Source organism: Dryobates pubescens, chromosome Z, assembly GCF_014839835.1.
Source record: "Dryobates pubescens isolate bDryPub1 chromosome Z, bDryPub1.pri, whole genome shotgun sequence".
Taxonomy (NCBI): Eukaryota; Metazoa; Chordata; class Aves; order Piciformes; family Picidae; genus Dryobates; species Dryobates pubescens.
In genome coordinates this window covers 136,796,646-136,817,415 of record NC_071657.1, presented here as the reverse complement: position 1 = coordinate 136,817,415, position 20,770 = coordinate 136,796,646, and the positions used below count along the sequence as shown (strand labels likewise).

General features: G+C 50.1%; 1 protein-coding gene across 2 annotated transcripts; it reads right to left on the bottom strand.

Annotated features, from left to right (window-relative positions):
* Positions 1-3,937: 3,937 nt before the first annotated feature.
* Positions 3,938-19,134, bottom strand: DYRK2 (dual specificity tyrosine phosphorylation regulated kinase 2). 2 transcript variants are annotated; one of them, XM_054178869.1, is made up of 3 exons: positions 18,794-19,134; positions 17,899-18,035; positions 3,938-5,551 (listed from the first exon to the last, which is right to left on the bottom strand). In XM_054178869.1, the coding sequence occupies exons 1-3, from the start codon at positions 18,846-18,848 to the stop codon at positions 3,950-3,952; spliced, it is 1,794 nt and encodes a 597-aa protein (XP_054034844.1). In that variant the 5' UTR covers positions 18,849-19,134; the 3' UTR covers positions 3,938-3,949. The 2 variants fall into 2 exon arrangements, with proteins under 2 accessions (XP_054034844.1, XP_054034845.1); XM_054178870.1 differs by lacking the exon at positions 18,794-19,134 and adding an exon at positions 18,351-18,735.
* Positions 19,135-20,770: the final 1,636 nt, after the last annotated feature.

Here is a 20,770-nt window from a genome sequence, read left to right as displayed (position 1 = left end):
GAGGCCAAGATGCACGCCCTACCGCACTGGCATTGGTAACAAAAGGCACATTGTTAACACCAAGGGCACGATCCATCCTCTATTGTTCATCTACACACACATCTTGCAGCACTCTGTTGCTTCCAGTACACTTAAGGAGTAATGAACACACCAGCAGGCCGCAAGAAATAGAGCCAAGTGAAGACTGCAACCAAAGACGAGACAAGGGCTGTGCTATTACTACAGCTGAAAAGAGCTCAGACAGCCCCGGACAATGGTAACATGTGAGACTAAGCACTGTTTCCAAGCCAACTTCTATCAGCCTAATTATCAGAGCCCTTAGAATAAAATCACATCAAAGCAAGAGGCAAAGTCCTTTCCTCCCCCTCCCCCCAAGCCCTCTCCTTTCTTCTCCTTCTTTTTTTTTGTTTAACAGGTATAAATAGCTACAATAAAAAGCAGCTACATCACCTAAAAACCTTGATGTAGCAGCTCCTTTAGTAATAGAGGAAGTTCCACCTGCATCTGGGGTAAAAAAATAAGCTCTGCACACTCTTAGTTTGGCCTTAAAAGTTTCCGGTAGCATTTATGAAGGGGGTGGATCACAAATGCATTCTTGGCATTCAAGAACTGGTTACATGGGAAAGAATGGGGGGAAAAAAGCAAATTCAGTGGTTTTAGCCCATTAATGACCCAGGAACATGAGGATGATATTCACCTTCAGCTGTCACTGAAAGCAGGAACTTGTGTGTCAATGCTCCCTTAGAAGTGTATTATTAAGAGAGATGATTCCTCTTCTGCCCCTAAGCATTCTGATCTCTTAACTTTTGCAGGAAGAGTTAAGGGGAAAAGGAGTGGTGAAGCCAAGCAGGTGGTGGAGGAAGTCAAGATTCTCAGTTACTGTAGAAAAATACAGGGTACTGTTATTCCCATGGTTATGAATCATAGAATTGTCAGGGTTGGAAGGGACCTCAAGGAGCAGCCAGTTCCAACCCCCCTGCCATGGGCAGGGACACCTCACACTACAGCAGGTTGCCCACAGCCACATCCAGCCTGGCTGCAAACACCTCCAGGGATGAGGCTTCCACCACCTCCCTGGGCAACCTGTGCCAGTCTCTCACCACTCTCATGGGGAAGAACCTCTTCCTAAGAAGAGTCAGTTAATGTTAGAGGATAGTTAATATATGTCTCTTCAGGGCTCAGCATTTACTGACTGTAACTTACTGGCTCCTCCTCTTCCAGAAGCCACTTCTCTTAGCTGTTATTACTCTGATCTCCTTCACCACGGTTTCACACATGTTTACATATTGCACTCACATTAAGTCATGAACATTGAACACCAAAATAATTTGACTGGAGGCAGGAAGAGACACTTTTAAGTCAAGAAAAACGGTTGATTGATGGCTCTCACTTTGACAGTGATCAATCAACACTTTACAGCTCTCAAGAAATTCTTTTGGGAGTTTCTTTAGGTGTTGACTGTTTCTCCTTTTGGTTTTTTTTGGCAAGAAGTTCAGCACTGTGTTTCCTGAGATTTCCTTCGGTTTGCATTTAGTAGCCCACCCCCTCCCCCCAGTCTTACATGACAAAGAAAGCAACTAACCGAGCACCCAAACAAACAGAACTCAAATTCAGCTGGAAGTGGTGAAGTCATGAAGGAGAACCTAACCGGAAACTTCCTTGGCCTCTCAGGGGACCATGCTTTAAGTTATTTTTCATCCTTTATACAAGCAACTCAGAGGGAATCTGTGCATATAAATGTTGCTCATAGTAGTCACTGAGGTTTAATGCAACACTCCAGTCGAGCCTGTCTTGTCCTTACAGCCACAAGCACCCCCAAGTTATGTTCTGCTTCTGAGAAACTCCCTTGCCGTGTGGCTTCTGACACCCAAACGTAGACCACAGCCACTCTGTGTGATGCAAGAGGGATCTTGCACTTCAACCTGTTCACAACATGTGAGTATTTGCCACATAGGTCCAGAGGGTATTGCTCAGTCAAGACCATTTTTCTTCCATGGATGCAGTTTGAAAAAGGAAAACCCAGCCACTGCCACACACACGGAGGAACAAACCGACACATTTCTCTAACTGTTCCTTCAAAGGTAATTTTCGGCTACAAATGGCAAAGACTAAATCAAATTCCAACTATTTAACCTTCCTTGGATAACTCTCCCTTGTTAGAAGGTGCCTAGGGTCATAGAGTCATAGAATTGTCAGAGTTGGAAGGGACCTCAAGGAGCATCCAGTTCCGACCCCCCTGCCTTGGCCAGGGACACCTCACACTACAGCAGGTTGCTCAGAGCCACATCCAGCCTGGTCTTCAAAACCTCCAGGGATGAGGCTTCCACCACCTCCCTGGGCAGCCTGTGCCAGTCTCTCACCACCCTCATGGGGAAGAACTTCTTCCTAACATCCAATCTGAATCTATCATTTCCATTTTTCTTCCATTCCCCCCAAGTCCTATCACTCCCTGACACCCTATATAGTCCCTCCCCAGCGTTCTTGTAGCCCCCTGCAGATACTGGGAGGGAGTATGATGTCTGCCACCTGTAAAGCCTTCCACTGAGGGTTTTTCTCATCTGCAGTGACGCTGTCAAAGGTGAAGCACTTTTCTACAGGAAGCAATGGAGAAACATAATGTTTGCCCCCACAGGCAGATTTGATCTGAAGTCTAAGTGCACCAGAGAGGTCACAGTCACTGAGACAGAAATTGCCAGAAGAAATTAAAGCAATCTGTGACATCCAGGTAGCATAACAGTCTGGAAGTTACAACAGAACTGACAGAAAGAGTACTTCTGCCTAGGTGGTTTAGGGAGACCAAGCTGCGCATTAGGAGAGAAAACAGGAGAGGGGGGAAAGAAAAACCTAAAAAGGCAAAGAGCAAGTGTGAATGCTCAACATCCTATACCTGAAATGAAGCCCAGAACATTTAGCTTGGCCAGTCACTTTCAGACTGAGAGGCACAGACAAACTTCCATCCTCAATTCTTACTGAGGGTGCCCGTTGCTCTCACTCCCATCGCACAGCGCGCAAGGCCAGAGTGTCATTTTAGCCCTGGCAGTTCTGATTTTTTTGCATGACACTGAAATGCTCAGTTTAATTAAAAAAAACCTCCAAAACCACAACAAAAACAACCCCAAAAGCATTACTTCTAAACAGCTACAGCATTCCACAGAAGGTGACTGCCTCGCCGGTGATACCACTGCTTTTCTCTGGGCTACCGCTCTGAAGGTGACAACGCAGCACGCTACGGCTCCACTTAGCCGCCTGTCCTTGAGGGTCCTCCCTGGAGTCTGGTCAGGTAGAGAGGTTGTGAGCGTTCACAGAACCAAAGACCCACACCCAGGCAAAAATTCCACAGCTAGCCCGAAGAAATTTAGCCCAGGTGAGGCCTAACATGAAGCACGGAAGAGGAAGGTCGATGCCTCTTGACACCACGCTGCGATGCATGACGGTCACGTCGCAACCAGTGGCCCGCCACTGATGTGTTTATTACTGTGTCACACGAGTTACAGTAAGGCTAATTGGACTGTAGAAGACAAAAGATCTTAAAAAATAAGTATATAAAAAAAAAACAACAAACCCAAACAAACCCAACCCAAAACCCAAACCTTAAAGCATTGTCCCCCTTGGTGTTTTTTGATTATTATTATTATTTTTTTTATATATATATAGATATAAAACCCAAACAAACAAACCAAAAAACCCCTTTCAACATTTACACTTAAAATGAGTGCCGAAAGATACAAAGGAACAGTTGCTGAGCAAATAAAAATGTATTATCTGAGCTACTTCTTGTGGGTTTGTGTGGTGGGTGGGGGGTTTTTTTTTGCCCCCCCCCCCATACAAATAAGGCTCAGCCACATTGTTATCTCTCAAGTTAACAGCATTAGGTTGGTTGTTGGTTGGGTTTTTGTTTTGCGGTGTTTTGCTTTGTGGGTTTGGTGGGTTTTTTGTGTGTGTTTCAAACTCAGCTCACGAGTTTTGGCAACACTGTCCTTTGCTGGATATTCCCATTGGCATCTGTCATCTGTGCCAAGTTAGTCCTCAGTTTTGAAGCTGAGCTTGAAGAGGGAGGTAACTTGGAAATCGACGTTATAGCACCGGTGCTCTCTGTAATCCTCTTCGCCGAGGCCTTCTCCCCAGTGGGAGGCTTTGGCAACCGTCTCCTTAGCCAGGGATGCCTCAGAGCCTGGCTGGGCGTCATCCGGATGGCAGGATCCCATTCCAAGCACTGCTTTAAGAAGTCCAGGAAGAGCGGGTCGTCGCACCCCTTTAACGCATTGCCCCACTCCCTGCTCTCCGGCGGGCCGCGCAGCTTGCCCCTCCGCGAGCGGCCGCCGTTCAGTATGACGGAGCCGTCGGACAGGGTGGTGATGCTACAGTAGCGCGGGTAGCCCTTGGAGCTCACAAAGTTCTTTGCTCGCTTGGAGGAGTCCAAGAGTTTGGGAGAAGGCATGCCCAACAGCTCGATCATACAAGCCAGTTGGTCTCCCTCGTCTTCCCCAGGTAAAAGCGGGTAGCCGGTGAGGAGCTCTGCCAGAATGCAGCCCAAGCTCCACATATCTATGGGCATGCCGTACCGCGCCCCCAGGATGACCTCCGGCGCGCGGTAGAAGCGCGACTGGATGTAGGTGTAGACGCGCTGGTGCTCGTAACAGCTCGAGCCAAAGTCGATCACTTTTATGCCGCTCCTGCCCTGCTGCTTCAGCAGAATGTTCTCGGGTTTAAGGTCACAGTGGATGATTCTGTTTTTGTGCAAGGCGTCCAAGCACTGCAATATGGAGTGGGCGAACTTGCGGACCAAGGGCAGGCTGAAGCCCTGGAACTTGTTCTTCTTGATCAGTTCGTACAGGTTCATGCTGAGCAGCTCGAACGTCATGCAGATGTGGCTGCGGAAGGTGAAGTTCTCCAGCATGTGGATGACGTTCATGTTGTTATCCTTATCCTGCTTCCGGAGGTGCTCCAGGATCTTGATCTCTTCCGCGGCTTGCCGGTGGAAGCGCTTCTCGTTCCTCACCATTTTCAGCGCCACGTGCTGGTGCATCTTGTGATCGTAGGCCTTCACCACCTGCCCGAAGCTTCCTTTCCCTATAACTTTCAGGACCTCATACCTGTAAGCGATATGGTCGTGGGGTACCTGGATGTAAGACCCTTGGTCGTCGTCGTACCCGCAGTTGTTGGAGCCGCCTATCACGCCTTGCCGCTTCTTGGCGTTTGGACCCAAAAAGTATATTTCAGGGTAGCTAAAAATCTCGTGGTGCTCGAAAGCTGTCAATTTTTGCATGTATTGCTTCATTGCCTGCTCCGGTGTCATAAGGGAGGCTTTCGCCTTCCCTGTTGCATCAGTAGATTTTAAAGAGCTGGAGCTCCCTTGACGCCTGTGAGCGCTCTCTGCCTGCCTGTCCTGGACCGCCGGCAATCCGGACTTGCCCAGCGCCGTGAGTCCGTTTGGCTGCGTCGTCAGCACCGTCCTCTTGTTGCTGTTGTCTTCAAACAGCTGCTGAACCTGGATCTGTCCGTGGCTACCAACGTGGAGGAGCTCATTCATTGCGTGCTTGCTGCCTCCAACCTAGAATCAAAAACACACAGCCGGTTAACAAGGCAGGCAGGGGCTCCGTGCTTCACCCTTCTGCAGCTCATCCTCCTCCTGCCTAAATGGCCTCAGAAGTATTTCCTTTGGAGCCACTTGTCTGCAGACACTCCAAAATATACAGCACTTACACTGTGAGAGCCCCTGAACGCTATCAGACATGCCAGACCTTTTGTTTCTCAAATGCCCTTTTCACAGCTCTCTACAATGTTTGCAAGGAGGCAATCTCATCGATTCATCAAGTGGTTTGGGTTGGAAGGGACCTTAAATATACAGAATATACAGAATTAACCACACTGCAAAAGAACTTTGAGATACAGCATACAAAATTGACCAGGTTGGAGAAAACCTTTGAGATCAAGTCCAAACTATCATCCAACACCATCCCCTCAACTAAACCATGGCACCAAGCACCTCATTCAGGCTCTTCTTAAACACCTCCAGGGATGGTGACTCCACCACCTCCCTGGGCAGCACATTTCAATGCCCAGTCTCTCTTTCTGGGAAGAACTACTTCCTCACCTCCAGCCTACACTTCCCCTGGCACAGCTTGAGACTGTGTCCTCTTGTTCTGGTGCTGGGTGCCTGGGAGAAAAGACCAACCCCCACCTGGCTACAACCTCCCCTCAGGTAGTGGTAGAGAGCAATAAGGTCTTCTCTGAGCCTCCTCTTCTCCAGACAACCCCAGCTCCCTCAGCCTCTCCTCACAGGGCTGTGCTCCAAACCCCTCCCCAGCTTTGTTGCCCTTCTCTGGACACCTTCCAGTAACTTCATTTTAAAGGAATGGGGGAAAAAAGGAGTAGCTGATTTCAGATATTACATCTGTTTCTGCCAGTTTCACAAGGGAATCAACAGCAGCATTCAGCATTTCCAAGCAAAGGAACACCAGACATACTGGGGTGGTAAAACAGCTATTGCTCAAAGCCTGTTATTTTTATAAGGAGAAACAAGAAATTGACAAGCAGATACTTGCCACTAAAATAGCTGTCCTTAGAGTTCCTCATTTGCTCTGAAGCAGAGGATAATTAGTTTGTCTTCTGCCTGGCTTTAGACAAACGTGGGAAGAACTCCCCTGCTGTCTCTCCAGCTGATTCACCACTCTCAGTATTCATGCTAAGTTTCTAACCAAAACTTCACAATACTCTCAGCCAGATGATCAAGTCAAGGTTGAGAGCATTTTTCATCTGAAGCTCATTTTTTTTCCTAGCCAGCTAAGGATAATACCACACTCCCAGGTCACTTCAGGTTGCCAAAAGGAAATCAGAAAGCAACAGTTGTGTGCTGCGATGTGAAGCAACACAATCTGGGCTGCAACCACGCAAGTGCTTCCAAGGAGGAAAACCAGGACGTGCATACTCTGTGCTTCTGCTGAGACACCAAGTCCATGGCAGCAGCATGGGTGTGTAAATTCAGCAAAATGCTCCCAAGGAGTAACAAAAGCTGGACACCAGTTTCGCCTCTGGATGAGATTTTGGAATTTGCAGCTCTGAAACAAGAGCTCTCAGGGATTGCTGCTTCTGAGTTCATTGCCCTTCTGGTCCTGTTTTGACTCATGTTGAGTAACTGATCCCTTTTATTGAGCATCTCCCCTGTGGAGAGAGACTCAGAGCCCTAGGACTGCTTAGTCTGGAGTAGAGAAGGTTCTTCTCTCCCTCTGCTCTGCCCTGCTGAGACCACAGCTGCAATCCTGTGGCCAGTTCTGGGCTCCCCAGTTCAAGAGAGACAGAGACCTGCTGGAGAGAGTCCAAGGGAGAGCCAGGAGGATGCTTAGGGAACTTAAGCATCTCCCCTGGGAAGAGAGACTGAGAGCCCTGGGGCTGCTGGGTCTGGAGAAGAGAAGGCTGAGAGGGGATCTGATCAGTGCCTATCAATATGTGAGGGCAGGGTGTCAAGTGAAGGGGGCCAAACTCTTTTGGGTGGTGCACAGCAATAAGCCAAGGAACAATGGAGACAAACTTGACCAGAGAAAGTTTCAGCTCAAGATAAGGAGAAACTTCTTTGCAGTGAGGGTGCCGGAGCCCTGGAGCAGGCTGCCCAGAGAGGTTGTGGAATCTCCTTCTCTGGAGACTTTCCAAACCCTCCTGGATGCATTCCTATGTGGACTACCCTGGCTGATGCTGCTCTGGCAGGGAGGTTGGACTGGATGGTCTCTGGAGGTCCCTTCCAACCTCTCACCTTCTATGGTGCCATGATTAGATATCATTGCAGTTCGTGTCTGTCTATTCACAGAGCAATCTATCACACTATCAAATTTGATCAATCTCACTGGCAGCATTACCACACAACTGCAACTCAGAGTAAAGACATCCACAACTGTAACCCAGTGAATATACACAGGATATCAACACTAATTCCCTTCCTAGTCTGGTGTCTCAAAAAGCACCAGGAATTAAGTCATCAAGGGGAACTAACAAGCCTATCACGCCTACAGGGAATCTCTTCAGGTCAAGTTTGAAGAGCACAGAAGTAACAGTTTCCTGAAGGTTGCCCTGATCTTCTACATAAACAGCAGTTACTGGGGAGGAGAAGGGAGGAGAAGGGAGGAGAAGGGAGGAGAAGGGAGGAGAAGGGAGGAGAAGGGAGGAGAAGGGAGGAGAAGGGAGGAGAAGGGAGGAGAAGGGAGGAGAAGGGAGGAGAAGGGAGGAGAAGGGAGGAGAAGGGAGGAGAAGGGAGGAGAGGCCCCAAGAGCTGCTACATGACACGTTTCAGAAGACCTGGATCTAGTCAGTAAGATGTATCCAAGGGTTGGCACATGCAGTACTGCAGAACCACGTAGGACACGCACGATGAAGCAGAAGAATAACTGCACAGATTACAAGCACTCAAGCTAGGAGATTCCAGGCAGAAACATTTCTTCTGCAGCAGTACTGCTTGAACAACAAAGCAGAACATACCTGACCAGACTGGAAGCAGACAATGCTCATTTACAGACAATGAGGAAGAAAAGCATCTTGAAGATGGAGGAAGCAGAAAAAGCCATTTTTGTGAACTTCTAAATTCAACTCCTCATCGCCACAGTTCACCTCTCTTTCTTCCCCCCTCTCCTGGCCACCCTCAGTCACTTGTTTTCGCAGGTCACTATTTCCTGCTTTGCTTCTTTCAATAGATGCAGTGGGGAATTCTTCAGACTTCAGTTACTTGCTTTGTAGGGACCTGGGGGTACTGGTTGACAGGAGGCTCAACATGAGCCAGCAGTATGCCCAGGTGGCCAAGAAGGCCAATGGCATCCTGGCCTGCATCAGGATTTCTATGTATTCTATGTATTCTATGTATTCTATGTATTCAAAATAACACCAGAAGCCACTTGAGGACGTGGCCAGCAGGAGCAGGGAAGTCATTGTGCCCTGTACTCAGCACTGGTTAGGCCACACCTTGAATCCTGTGGCCAGTTCTGGGCTCCTCAAGTCAAGGAGGACATTGAGACACTTAATGTGTCCAGAGAAGGGCAACAAAGCTGGGGAGGGGTCTGGAGCACAGCCCTGTGAGGAGAGGCTGAGGGAGCTGGGGTTGCTTAGCCTGGAGAAGAGGAGGCTCAGGGGAGACCTTCTTGCTCTCTACAACTCCCTGAAGGGAGGTTGTAGCCAGGTGGGGGTTGGTCTCTTCTGCCAGGCAACCAGCACCAGAACAAGAGGACACAGTCTCAAGCTGTGCCAGGGGAGGTTTAGGCTGGATGTTAGGACGAAATTCTTCCCAGAAAGAGAGACTGGCCATTGGAATGTGCTGCCCAGGGAGGTGGTGGAGTCACCATCCCTGGAGGTGCTTAAGAAGAGCCTGGCTGAGGCACTTGGTGCCATGGTTTAGTTGATGAGCTGGTGTTGGGTGACAGTTTGGACCTGATCTCAAAGGTCTTTTCCAACCTGGCCAATCCTTTGCTTCTGTGTCCTGGCTTGGAAAATCCCTCAACATTTACCCAGCCTCAGAAGGGACGTTTTTCCTACAAGCCTGTTTGCAAACATTCTAAAGTGTAAACATGCAATTCTGCTTCCTGCACCTTCAGGCATGGCCATGGTTTCTCCTGCTGCTCACAGGCTGGCTTTTCCCTTTTGTTTTCACCAAGCAGCAGAATGAAGTCACCAGCGTTATCCCTGCTTCACCCCAGCTCCACAGTGACCGGTTTTACCAGTTTCATTCAGCGGCTGCTTGGGAATGCAAATGCAGATGCAGACAGTAGCACTGCTTTCCTCCGTGGAAGAAAAGACACCAAAGTAGCACAGGCTCTGTTCCAAAAGCTGAGGGGGTGAAGAGAGCTCACTTTTCTTCAAAGGAAAACAAGAAGAAAAAAATCAAGAGGCGTTTCAGAGCGCTCAGACACGTCACAACCACGAAGTCAATGCAAAAAAGACCCAAGAGGACCCTCCTCATTTTGGGAATTGCCAGCACAGGAATCACCTTTTCTTCTACTTCCAGCCTGGATGAGGGTTGGAGTGTCACCAGCAGTTTGTTCTGCCTATCTACTTCTGGCTACTGGCTGTCTGAGATTGCTGTCAAGTTCAGACTTGCACTGCTCAGAAGCTCCACAGGCTTCACCAGTGACACTTGAATTTCTCTGAACCACAGCTAATGGGCTTGGAAAGCTATAAAGGATTACAATCTTCTTAGGCCAGTAACAAACTGTTCACAGAACAGAGAAGCTCCATCAGTTTTGGCATCTGAAACTAGAAGCCAGAGAGATTTATATTGCATCTCCCTTCTGCAGATGGGCCTGAAAAGTACAGAACCAACAACCTACACAGCTGACAACCTGCACAGAATCACAGAATTGTTAGGGTTGGAGGGACCACAAGGATCATTCAGTTCCAGCCCCCCTGCCATGGGCAGGGACACCTCACACTACAGCAGGTTGCTCACAGCCACATCCAGCCTGGCCTTCAAAACCTCCAGGGATGAGGCTTCCACCACCTCCCTGGGCAACCTGTGCCAGTCTCTCACCACCCTCATGGGGAACAACTTCTTCCTAACATCCAGTTTCAATCTATCTATTTCTATTTCTTTTTCCCATTCCCCCCAGTCCTATCACTCCCTGAGACCCTCAAAAGTCCCTCCCCAGCTTTCTTGTAGCCCCCTTCACATACTGGAAGGCCACAATTAGGTCTCCTCAGAGCCATACAGTTATGCAGCTTACTTCTCACACATTTCACTGCCTGTGCTCAGACCTACCTGCACTTTCAAGATTTACATGCTTTTGTAGTGTCCATCTTCAAAACCATAGTGATGTGCACATTTAGCCATAAAACACTGAAGTAAAAAGTAAGCTTGAACTCCAAAAATCAATATTTGTGAATCTCTGGCAGCATTAGATACAAACCAGCAAATGTTAGGCTTCTTCCTTTCTCAGGAGTTTCTCATAACCCCAAAATCACTGCTACTTTGGTTGGCCAAGTTCATGGAAGTCGATTGCTACACTGAAAGCCTGATTTGGAAGCAGACACACCACACAAAACAAAGTTACACAACTCACAAACTAAAAGCCAAACAAACCCACCCCCCCAGCTTTCGGGGGGGCAGTGGGAGTGTTTGGGGTTTACTTGTTTTGTTTTCACAAAAGGGTTTAGGAACAAAAGTATCCTGGGCTGCAGCAAGAGAAGCAGAGCCAGCAGGGCCAGGGAGGGGATTCTCCCCCTCTGCTCCACTCTGCTGAGACCCCACCTGGAGCACTGTGTCCAGTTCTGGAGCATCTATTGCAGGAAGGATCTGGAGGTGCTGGAAGGTGTCCAGAAAAGGGCCACGAGGATGAGCAGAGGGCTGGAGCTGCTCTGCTGTGAGGACAGACTGAAGGAGTTGGGGTTGTTCAGTCTGGAGAAGAGAAGGCTCTGAAGAGACATAACTGTGGCCTTCCAGTATCTGAAGGGGGCTCCAAGAAAGCTGGGGAGGGACTTTTGAGGGTGTCAGGGAGGGATAGGACTGGGGGGAACAGAACAAAACTAGAAATAGGTAGATTCAGATTGGATGTGAGGAAGAAGTTCTTCCCTGTGAGGGTGGTGAGAGACTGGCACAGGTTGCCCAGGGAGGTGGTGGAAGCCTCATCCCTGGAGGTCTTTAAGGCCAAGCTGGATGTGGCTGTGAGCAACCTGCTCTAGTGAGAAGCATTCCCTGCCCATGGCAGAGGGGTTGAACTGGATGATCCTTGAGGCCCCTACCAAGCCTAACAATTCTACAATTGCAGGATATTCCATCTTCACAGAAGTCACTTGGTGTGATATTAACCTCCTATAAAACCAGCCAAGACAGATGCACACTTCAGCTATGCATTATCATGTCATTTTTAAGTAAAACCTGAGAAAAGACAGACTTTGGTGTCAATCAGAATCTAAAAAGGTTTATAAAATGAATCTTAATAATAGAGCAATGATGATGGCCTGCTGGAACACTGCAGAGGAATAAGATGTCTTTATCTGCTGTTTCTTTGCACAGATAAGGACAAGGGAGGAACAGTGCTCCAAAGCTTTCTTTAGAGCACTTCTAGGTATGACAGTTTCAGCCCTCCTGTGTCTAAGATGCTGGAGGTCTGTGGTACCAGGTACAGCATGCTCCAAGTGCCTATTTTCTTAACAACAGCCTGAGAAAAAGGTACAAAAGACCTCTCTTTTTTATCTTGATGAATGAATTCAACAGCATTTCTCTGTTCAGAACTAAAGATAGCTGCTAATTAGCACAATGCCAGTAATGCAGGATTATCATAATGGTTTTATTATGAGCATGTGTTTTTTACACACCAAAGAAGACTAAGCCCTTGTCCTAAAGAGCTTGGGGCTCAACAAGAGCTGTAGAAAAAAAAAGCCCCACACCATTTAGGTATTTTGCTGCTGTCACATCTGGTCCCTATAAGCTTATGGAAAGTTAACTTTGACTTTATACAGCAAACATTTTCACAGACAGAGCTATGTCTCAAGAGTGATACTAATTCATAACTTCTTTTTTTTTTTCCCCTCCTCCTGTCAGGACCATGCAGGTGCAGCAAGTCTGAATACCTCTGGGACTGCCTGGATGTATTACACAGGCTGAAGGCAAAAAAGGGCAGTCAGTGCACACTAAACTGAACCCTGCAGGTAAGCCAAAGTATACACACTCCAGAGCTGTGCCCAGATGTACTGCAGAGCACACAGCACAAGTCACCAGCTTTTGAACCCCAAATTTCAAATCCCCCCCCTTTCAAAGGTAACTTCATATGCTCACTAGACACAAGCTTTATGTAGAAGAAGCATCCAAAGAAATCTAGATCTAGCATAGCCAGCAGGTCAAGGGAGGTGATTCTCCCCCTCTACTCCGTGTGAGACTCCACCTGGAGCACTGTGTCCAGTTCTGGAGCTCCTATTACAGGAAGGATCTGGAGGTGCTGGAAGGTGTCCAGAGAAGAGCCACAGGGATGAGCAGAGGGCTGCAGCTGCTCTGCTCTGAGGACAGACTGAGGGAGTTGGGGCTGTGCAGTCTGGAGAAGAGAAGGCTCCAAGGAGACCTAATTGTGGCCTTCCAGTATCTGAAGGGGGCTACAAAAAAGCTGGGAAGGGACTTTTGAAGGTGTCAGGGAGTGATAGGACTGGGGGAATGGATCCAAGCTAGAAATGGGTAGATTCAGATTGGATGTCAGGAAGAAGTTCTTCCCCATGAGGGTGGTGAGAGACTCTCTCACAGGTTGCCCAGGGAGGTGGTGGAAGCCTCATCCCTGGAGGTTTTTGCAGCCAGGCTGGATGTGGCTGTGGGCAACCTGATCTACTGTGAGGCTTCCCAGCCCATGGCAGGGGGATTGGAACTGGCTGATCCTTGAGGTCCCTTCCTACCCTAACAATTCTATGATTCTAAATCCAGTTCATGACTGTATAGATATTTCCACTCCAATATGACAGTGTTTCTGTGGTTATTTAGTAAATTAAAATACCTCACTAGGGAGGTATTCTCTTTGGGTTTACCTGCTTTAAAGCAATACAAATCTGCAGCATGTGATCCATCACATCAAGTTAACAGAGTCAAGGAATCTTTGTTCCATTAGAAGGTAAATTCACTTCTGTAAATTGATAGATTTTAGGATTAAGATTAAACAACTGACACAAAAGTATATGGATAGACATTCACCCCCAGTGGCAAAACAAAAGCAGCTTGCTGTAGGGAAATCTGAGGAAGGTCTGGAAGAGGGAGGGCACTGAATCATGCACTGTGAACAACTTGTTGTTACAGCACCAGACAAGAGGAGAAAAGGATTTGAGACTGCTTTACTCCAGGAGAAACGTCAAGAGTGCAGAATGCAGGGATATGTGCCAAGTGAGGAAGAACAGAGATGGAGGTAGGCAGAAGACAGAGGCAAGAGCCTGGAAGAAGGACTCACAGATGGGTGGGGATTTACACGAGCAGAGAAGCCAGCAAGCAAGATAATCTCTACTGCAGCATGTCGAGTGGATGTAAGAGCATCACAATGGAACACGAGAGAGTGAAGAGAAAAAAGGTTCTGATCACCACAGAACTCAAGGCTTCAAAAGAGAAAGCAAAAAATGAAGAGCCTGGGAATGAGTTCACATTTTCTGCCATGAACCAAAAAAAGCAGTCAGGGCTAGATGCAGACATGAATAAGCCTCGGATGAAGCCACAATTTAGAACCAAAACCCAAGGCAGAATCTCTCCTTGGTACAACACACAACAGCCTGCTTAACAACAAAGGTTGCTGTGATTGCAGAGACTGCAGCCAAAACCTTTGCCCTGTTATATGACACCTGTGTAAACCTGCATCTTACCTCCTTCCACCCCTGCTCTCTCACACTATTGAAACTGCTTCACTTGAAAGCAGGAGCCAACACTTCCACTACAATCTAGATCACACAACTCACTGCTGCAAGAAATACAACAGCTAGTGGGTTTCTGCTCTAGCTGAACTAAAAGAATCCATCTCAGGCTCTCTGCACAGCCAGTGTGCACACAACACACGTGCTCACATCCAACCATGGGCGAGGACAACCACGTTATCAAACCACCACCTCCTGAAAGCCTGAAAAGCCAAGAGAAATACTCTCCATCTCTGGTTATTACACAAGTCACACAGATACAACAGGGATGAAAACAAATCATAGAATCACAGAATGGTCTGGGTTGGAAGGGACCTCTAAAGGTCATCCAGTCCAACCCCCTCTGCAGCAAGCAGGGACATCCCCAACTAGATCAGGCTGCCCAAAGTCCTGACCAGCCTCCCCTTGAATATCTCCAGGGATGGGGCCTCAACCACCTCCCTGGGCAACCTGGTCCAGTGTTCCACCACCCTCATGGGGAACAACTTCTTCCTGACATCCAATCTAAATCTGCTCTTCTCTAGTCTGAAGCCATTGCCCCTCATCCTACCACTGCAGGCCTTTGCAAACAGTCTCTCTCCATCCTTCTTGTAGCCCCCTTCAGGTACTGAATTCCTATTAGGCACCTAACACACCTTCAGGTATATTATGCCTGAATATACCTTCAGGTACCTAATTCCTATTAGGTCTCCCCTAATAGAAATATCTCAAGAGAGAAAAATGAACACTGGGAAAATGGTTTAAGGAACCTCAAAGGTTTCATTTGAAATAGACTGGAGAAAGCAGTGGGATGCAAACCAAATGGTTTTAATCAGTCAGTGTCAGCTGAGGTCAGCAGACCTGGGGTTTATAAAAAGATCATGTGACAGATACAGCCCTGATTTATTTATGGCTTTTTAAGGTTAAAATCTAGCATTCTGATGCCACAGGTGATCCTGGGCACAAAAAGTTATGTCAGCCAACCACAAAACAACCACCTACAACACTCTGAAAGGCAGTCTGAGCTCTTTTACAGCAGTATCCAAGACTAAGCAGTGTAGAGTAGGCTCTGTATCACAAAGGCAAGGCAAGAGTTTGCCACAGTCAGAATCTAGAGGGACAGGAAACACAGCAACATATACAGCAAAGATGATTTCTGTTTCCATTTTACTAGGTTGGACTTGATGATCCCTGAGGTCTTTTCCAACCTGGTTGAGTTTATGATTCTATGACTATAATGGCTGATCATCCTTGTGTGCTTCCCTTGTATGTGTGTGTGTATATGTATGTACACATACATGCACATATGCTATATATATAAAAATAGGTGTATAAAAATACTTGGAACACAGAAAATGAACACTTGGACATCCCTTGCATGTTTTCATAAAGACTTCATGGGGTTTTATATATAAATATATATGTGTGTGTGTGTGTATGTCTGTCTATAGGCACAGACACTATAGCACACACACATATAAAGCTATGTGTAAAAAGATCCCATTTCTGCACTTCCCAAATTAGTAAGCAGTCACAGATACATGGCTGGGCCACCACACTTTCCCAAATCTTAAATTACATCTGGGCTCTGGGACATGTGGGCTCCTGTTTGTGTTACAGTCCTCCTTTCCTAGTTTTATTCCAAAAGTCAAGCAGCTGCCCCAGCACTCAACTGGTATATGAAGCTGAAAAAAGTAATAAAGGCCTTTTATAGACCAGAATCATAGAATCAGAATCAACCAGGAGGGAAAGGACCTCAGAGATCATGAAGTCCAACCTGTCACCCAAGACCTCATGACTACTAAACCATGGCTCCAAGTGCCACGTCCAATCCCCTCTTGAACACCTCCAGGGACAGTGACTCCACCACCTCCCTGGGCAGCACATTCCAATGGCTAACAACTCTGTCTGTGAAGAACTTTCTCCTCACCTCCAGCCTAAACCTCCCCTGGTGTAGTTTGAGACTGCATCTTCTTGTTCTGCTGCTGGTTGGCTGGGAGAAGAGACCAACCCCCTCCTGGCTACAACCTCCCTTCAGGGAGCTGCAGACAGCAATAAGGTCTCCCCTGAGCCTTCTCTTCTCCAGGCTAAGCAACCCCAGCTCCCTCAGCCTCTCCTCACAGGGCTGTGCTCCAGACCCCTCCCCAGCCTCATTGCCCTTCTCTGGACACATTCAAGTGTCTCAATGTCCTTCTTAAATTGAGGGGCCCAGAACTGGACACAGGACTCAAGGTGTGGTCTAACCAGTGCTGAGTATAGGGGTACAATGACTTCCCTGCTCCTGCTGGCCACACCGTTCCTGATGCAGGCCAGGATGCCATTGGCCTTCTTGGCCACCTGGGCACACTGCTGGCTTTGACACCATTGAGCACTTCAGATCTATACCCTAGCTATGTAAATATACAATGATGTTGATCCTAAGCATGCAGCTCAACCTCGGATTTGCAGAACATTCCTCAGTGCTTTTCAGCACATCCTACATACACTGAGTTCATTTTTTTTCCCCCTCAGTTTAAGCCAATTCTTTCTATAAATGGATTTGAATACGATGCTTTTACCTCTGACACTACACAGAAAGCCATTGAAACACTAATATCTAAATGCAAGGTTTCACCTTCTAGCAGCCCATAATCACATTACCATTTAAAGCTCTGCCATATGTTTACAAAGATAGCATGTAAGCACCCATGGAGAGCTCAATAATTCTAAGGAAAAGTATGCCACCAATGCCTTTCAGGGTCAGTGTGAAAGCCTTCATCATTTAAAAGGAAATGCATGCAATAAAAATTTCAGGTATTTAGTGTTAAAATGGCAGCACAGAGACCCCTCTCTCTACTCTGTCATGCCTTCAGGGCAGAGATACCCTCTCTCTCGTCCATATATAGTGGCATACTTGGGAAGTTCCATTCCTAATAGATTAACTTGGAGTAGGAGATAATGTGAGACATCACAGAACCGGAAAATAGCATCCTTTTCATGCCATCGGTGCTTATTTCTTTAGGTAAACTACTGCAGCAATAAAGTCGGATTCATCCAATCATTGTTCCCGAGTAGAGTGATAGCTATTTCTAGGGAAGAGAGCTATCGGCCTGAGCTAATCAGCCATACCGAGGGAAAGAAGCCTTTATTTTTCACCACAGTTCATGCGACCCTTTCATCACAGTGACTAACCTCGTTGCCAAAACCGTGTCACCTCAAAAAAATGCATTTACCGGGACAGATCCTCTGTGTGTGTGTGCGTGGAGGATCGAATTTGTCACTGAAAATCAAGACACCAAACCAGACCGGAGGGGAGCTCGGTAAGGCTGTTTCTCAGCGCAGAGTCCCAGCCTCACAACAGGCATGTACATTTGGATCTCCGTTTGCAGAAATTCAATGCACTTTGCTTAAGCACCAAGCGCCTCGTTAGGCGGGACGGGGCCGCCCCGGGGGTGTCCGCAAGGGCTCAGTCCCGCCGCGGGGGACGCTCGGCGAAAGGACAGCGGCGGCGGCGTGGCAAGCCCCCGGGGCCGGACGCTCCTTCCCCCCCTCGCCTTGACCCCCGCCCCCGTTCTCCCCCCTCCCATGCTCGGGGCTCACCGTGTGGGAGGCGTTGCTGGCCCTGAGCGGCGGCAATGCGAGAGGCGATGGTGGGCCGGTCCCAGCTCCTGCTCGGGAGACTCCGGCTCCGGCGCCCGGGGAAGACTGCAGCGGGCGGCCGTTATCCCCTGCCCTGCCTGCGGAGAGCAGAGGGGTGAGCGTGGACGGCAGCAGGGGCAGCAGCGGCGGCGGCGGCCGTCGGGGCGGCAGAGGCCAGTGGCCCCAGCGCTTCGCCGGCCCCGCCGCCCGTCTCGCAAGCAGAAGCCATTAAAAGCTAATCGCCACCGCGGCGCACACGCACGCACCGATCCGGCTAATAGCGCGGGTGGGCCACGCTCGCCCGGCTAAAACCCTTCATCCGAGATTAACCCGCCACCAGCAGGCGCTTAACCGGGAGAACAAGCCGGCTCTGCCCGGCACACGCCTCGGGGCTGGATGGCCGCCCGACCTACCCCCTTCTCACCGAGCCGTCTGGCCCGGCCAAATCCTGGCGGCGCCGGGGACCCGCCACGAGTTCTCAAGTCTGCGGCGGGGAGCAGAGAGGAGCACCGCTGCCCCCCGCTGTCAAACGCGGCCGCTCCGGCACAGGCAGCGACTCCCGATTTTCCCCTGGGTCGCGTTTCTAAGCGATTTCCCTGCGGTCTTCTCCCCCTTCCCCGAGGTTAACTCGCCACCACGCACAACGACAGCGCGCCGCAGCTGAACGCGCAGCCCCCGCCGGCCCCCCGGACTCGGTTGCCGGGGCGGGGGGGGGAGGGTGGATCATTGTTCCGTCACACCACGGCTCCGCTGCGGCGACAGCCGCGGGGCATCCGAGTCCACCCCAGCTCCCCGCGCCGTACGGCCCGGCCCGACCCAACCCAGCGCGGCGGCGATCGCGGCGGCCCTCCCTTACCGGCTGGGTAGGCAGCACCAGCGGCGGCGCTAGCTGAGGGTTTTCTGGTTAACATGGCCGCTGGAGAGGAGGGAGAGGAAAAGGCATGTCAGGGTGGCTCTCCTCCGCTGCTCCTCCGCCTCTCCGGTCGGCGGCTGCCTCTCTTCTCCGATCAGCTACACCCAGACCCAGACACGTCTTCCGCTGCATCCCCCTGGCCCCGGGCCGGCCGGACAGACCCTCCAACGGCCCGCCGTCGCCTCCCGCCGCCGCAGCAGCAGCAGCTGCGCCGCCGCCGCAGCCCCCGGCCCAAGCTCATCACCTCCCCCGCCCCCGCCCTGGTCGCCCCGGTCCCTTCACACGGAGGAGGAGGGGGGGTGGGCAGCAGAAGGCTGCCGGACAGGGCCCTCCTCCTACTCGCGCGGCGGAACAGGGACAAACAGCGCACAGGAGTGGCAGTCCCCGCCCCGTCGGCCGCCTCCCCTCCCTCGCTCCGTCCCTCCCTGTTGCCCCCTCCCCTACCGCTGCGCTCCGCGGTGGCGGCGGCGCGGCCCTCCGCTGCATCTCGGCGCTCGCTCGTTCACTCGGCGCGCCCCAGCCCCCTGCCCAACGCCCCCCCGCGCTGCCCTGCCGTGCCCTGCGCTGCCTGCCCAACGGCCGCCGCCGCACGTCGGGCCCGGGGCGCGCATGGCCCCCGGCCGTTGGTCACCCCCTAGGGTCACAGCCATCTTGGCGGCACCGCAGGCAGGAGCCTGCGGCTCGCCTCGCCGCATCCCACCCTTGGCAGGCACCCTGCGCGTGTGCGGGGCAGGGGCAGGCCGACCCCACGGCGCCAGAGTGGGCGGTGGGGAGAGGGCACGATGCCGGCAGGGAAATGGATGGCCGGGGGCAGGGGAGGGGGGATCGGGATGGAGGAGAGAGGGAGAGAAGTCCCAGGGTCGCCAACTACTCGGACAGGGAGGGTAGTTTCTGTCAGACTTGAAGGGTAAAGGTGGCACCGTGGGAGGAAGGATAAATGACTTGAAAGGTGTAATGGGATGGAAACTTCCCCAAAAAATCGGCAGCGAGGAAAAGGAGCTTTTGGGATTGCCCTGGAGTTCTAAGCGCCTCCAAGTAGAGCGAGGAGCCCGGGGGCGGGGGGAGGGAGGGCGATATTGGCCGTGTTTTCCAAACGGCAACGTGCTCTGTGGAGTACAATGCTTTGAATTCCTGATTCGTCGTTTTGAACGTCATTGGAGCCAAAAATAGCCCTCTGAACATTTGCTCAGCTTGGGACAGCGCTGAAATGAAGTCTCCGACCTACGCTCACACCGTTTTTGAAGTCTCTGCAGACCGTGCATATTTTTCTGTTCTTTCTTTTTGAAACAGCTGGTAGATAAGTAGACAGACTTGCTCTTCATCCCCTTCCACGGGAAAAAAAAACCAACACACCAACAAATAAATCTTCCCCGTTTCCCATGCCTGAAACAAAACCCCAAAAAATGAAGAAACTCCATCCCCGTTGCCAGAGAGAAAGACTTTGCCTCTTCCAGTGCCACAGATACATGCATAAACAAAGACATTTCCTGTGCTGGTACAGAGAAACAAACAATTTCCCTAACCCCTCCTGTCATGCAGAGAAAACAATCGTACCTTCCCCCATCCACACCCATCTAATCTTTCCCCTTCACTGTAGCAGAAGAGAAAGCTTTGTCTTCCTCAGTGTCTCCCCCACAAGATGTCCAACGGGCACCCCCGGTGTCCCCCCTTCTTGGCAGCCAGGGGTATAAATGCTGTTTTCTGATTATTCTCAGTGTTTTCCCTTCGTTCTCACAAGCAGCACATGCTCAGGGGAGCACACACTCGGGAGGCTGAGGGGAGACCTCATTGCTGTCTACAGCTACCTGAAGGGAGGTTGTAGCCAGGTTGGTCTGTTCTCCCAGGCAACCAGCAACAGAACGAGGGGACACAGTCTCAAGCTGTGCCAGGGGAGGTTCAGGCTGGATATTGGGAAGAAGT

Bases quoted from the DNA above. Each gene is read 5' to 3' on its own strand.
- DYRK2 (XM_054178869.1), bottom strand. From the start codon at position 18,848: ATGTTAACCAGAAAACCCTCAGCTAGCGCCGCCGCTGGTGCTGCCTAC. The intron at 18,036-18,793 runs GTAAGGGAGGGC...TGCTCTCCGCAG, and splicing joins TGGTGCTGCCTACCCAGCCG to GCAGGGCAGGGGATAACGGC. The intron at 5,552-17,898 runs GTGAGCCCCGAG...TTTTGATTCTAG, and splicing joins CCAGCAACGCCTCCCACACG to GTTGGAGGCAGCAAGCACGC.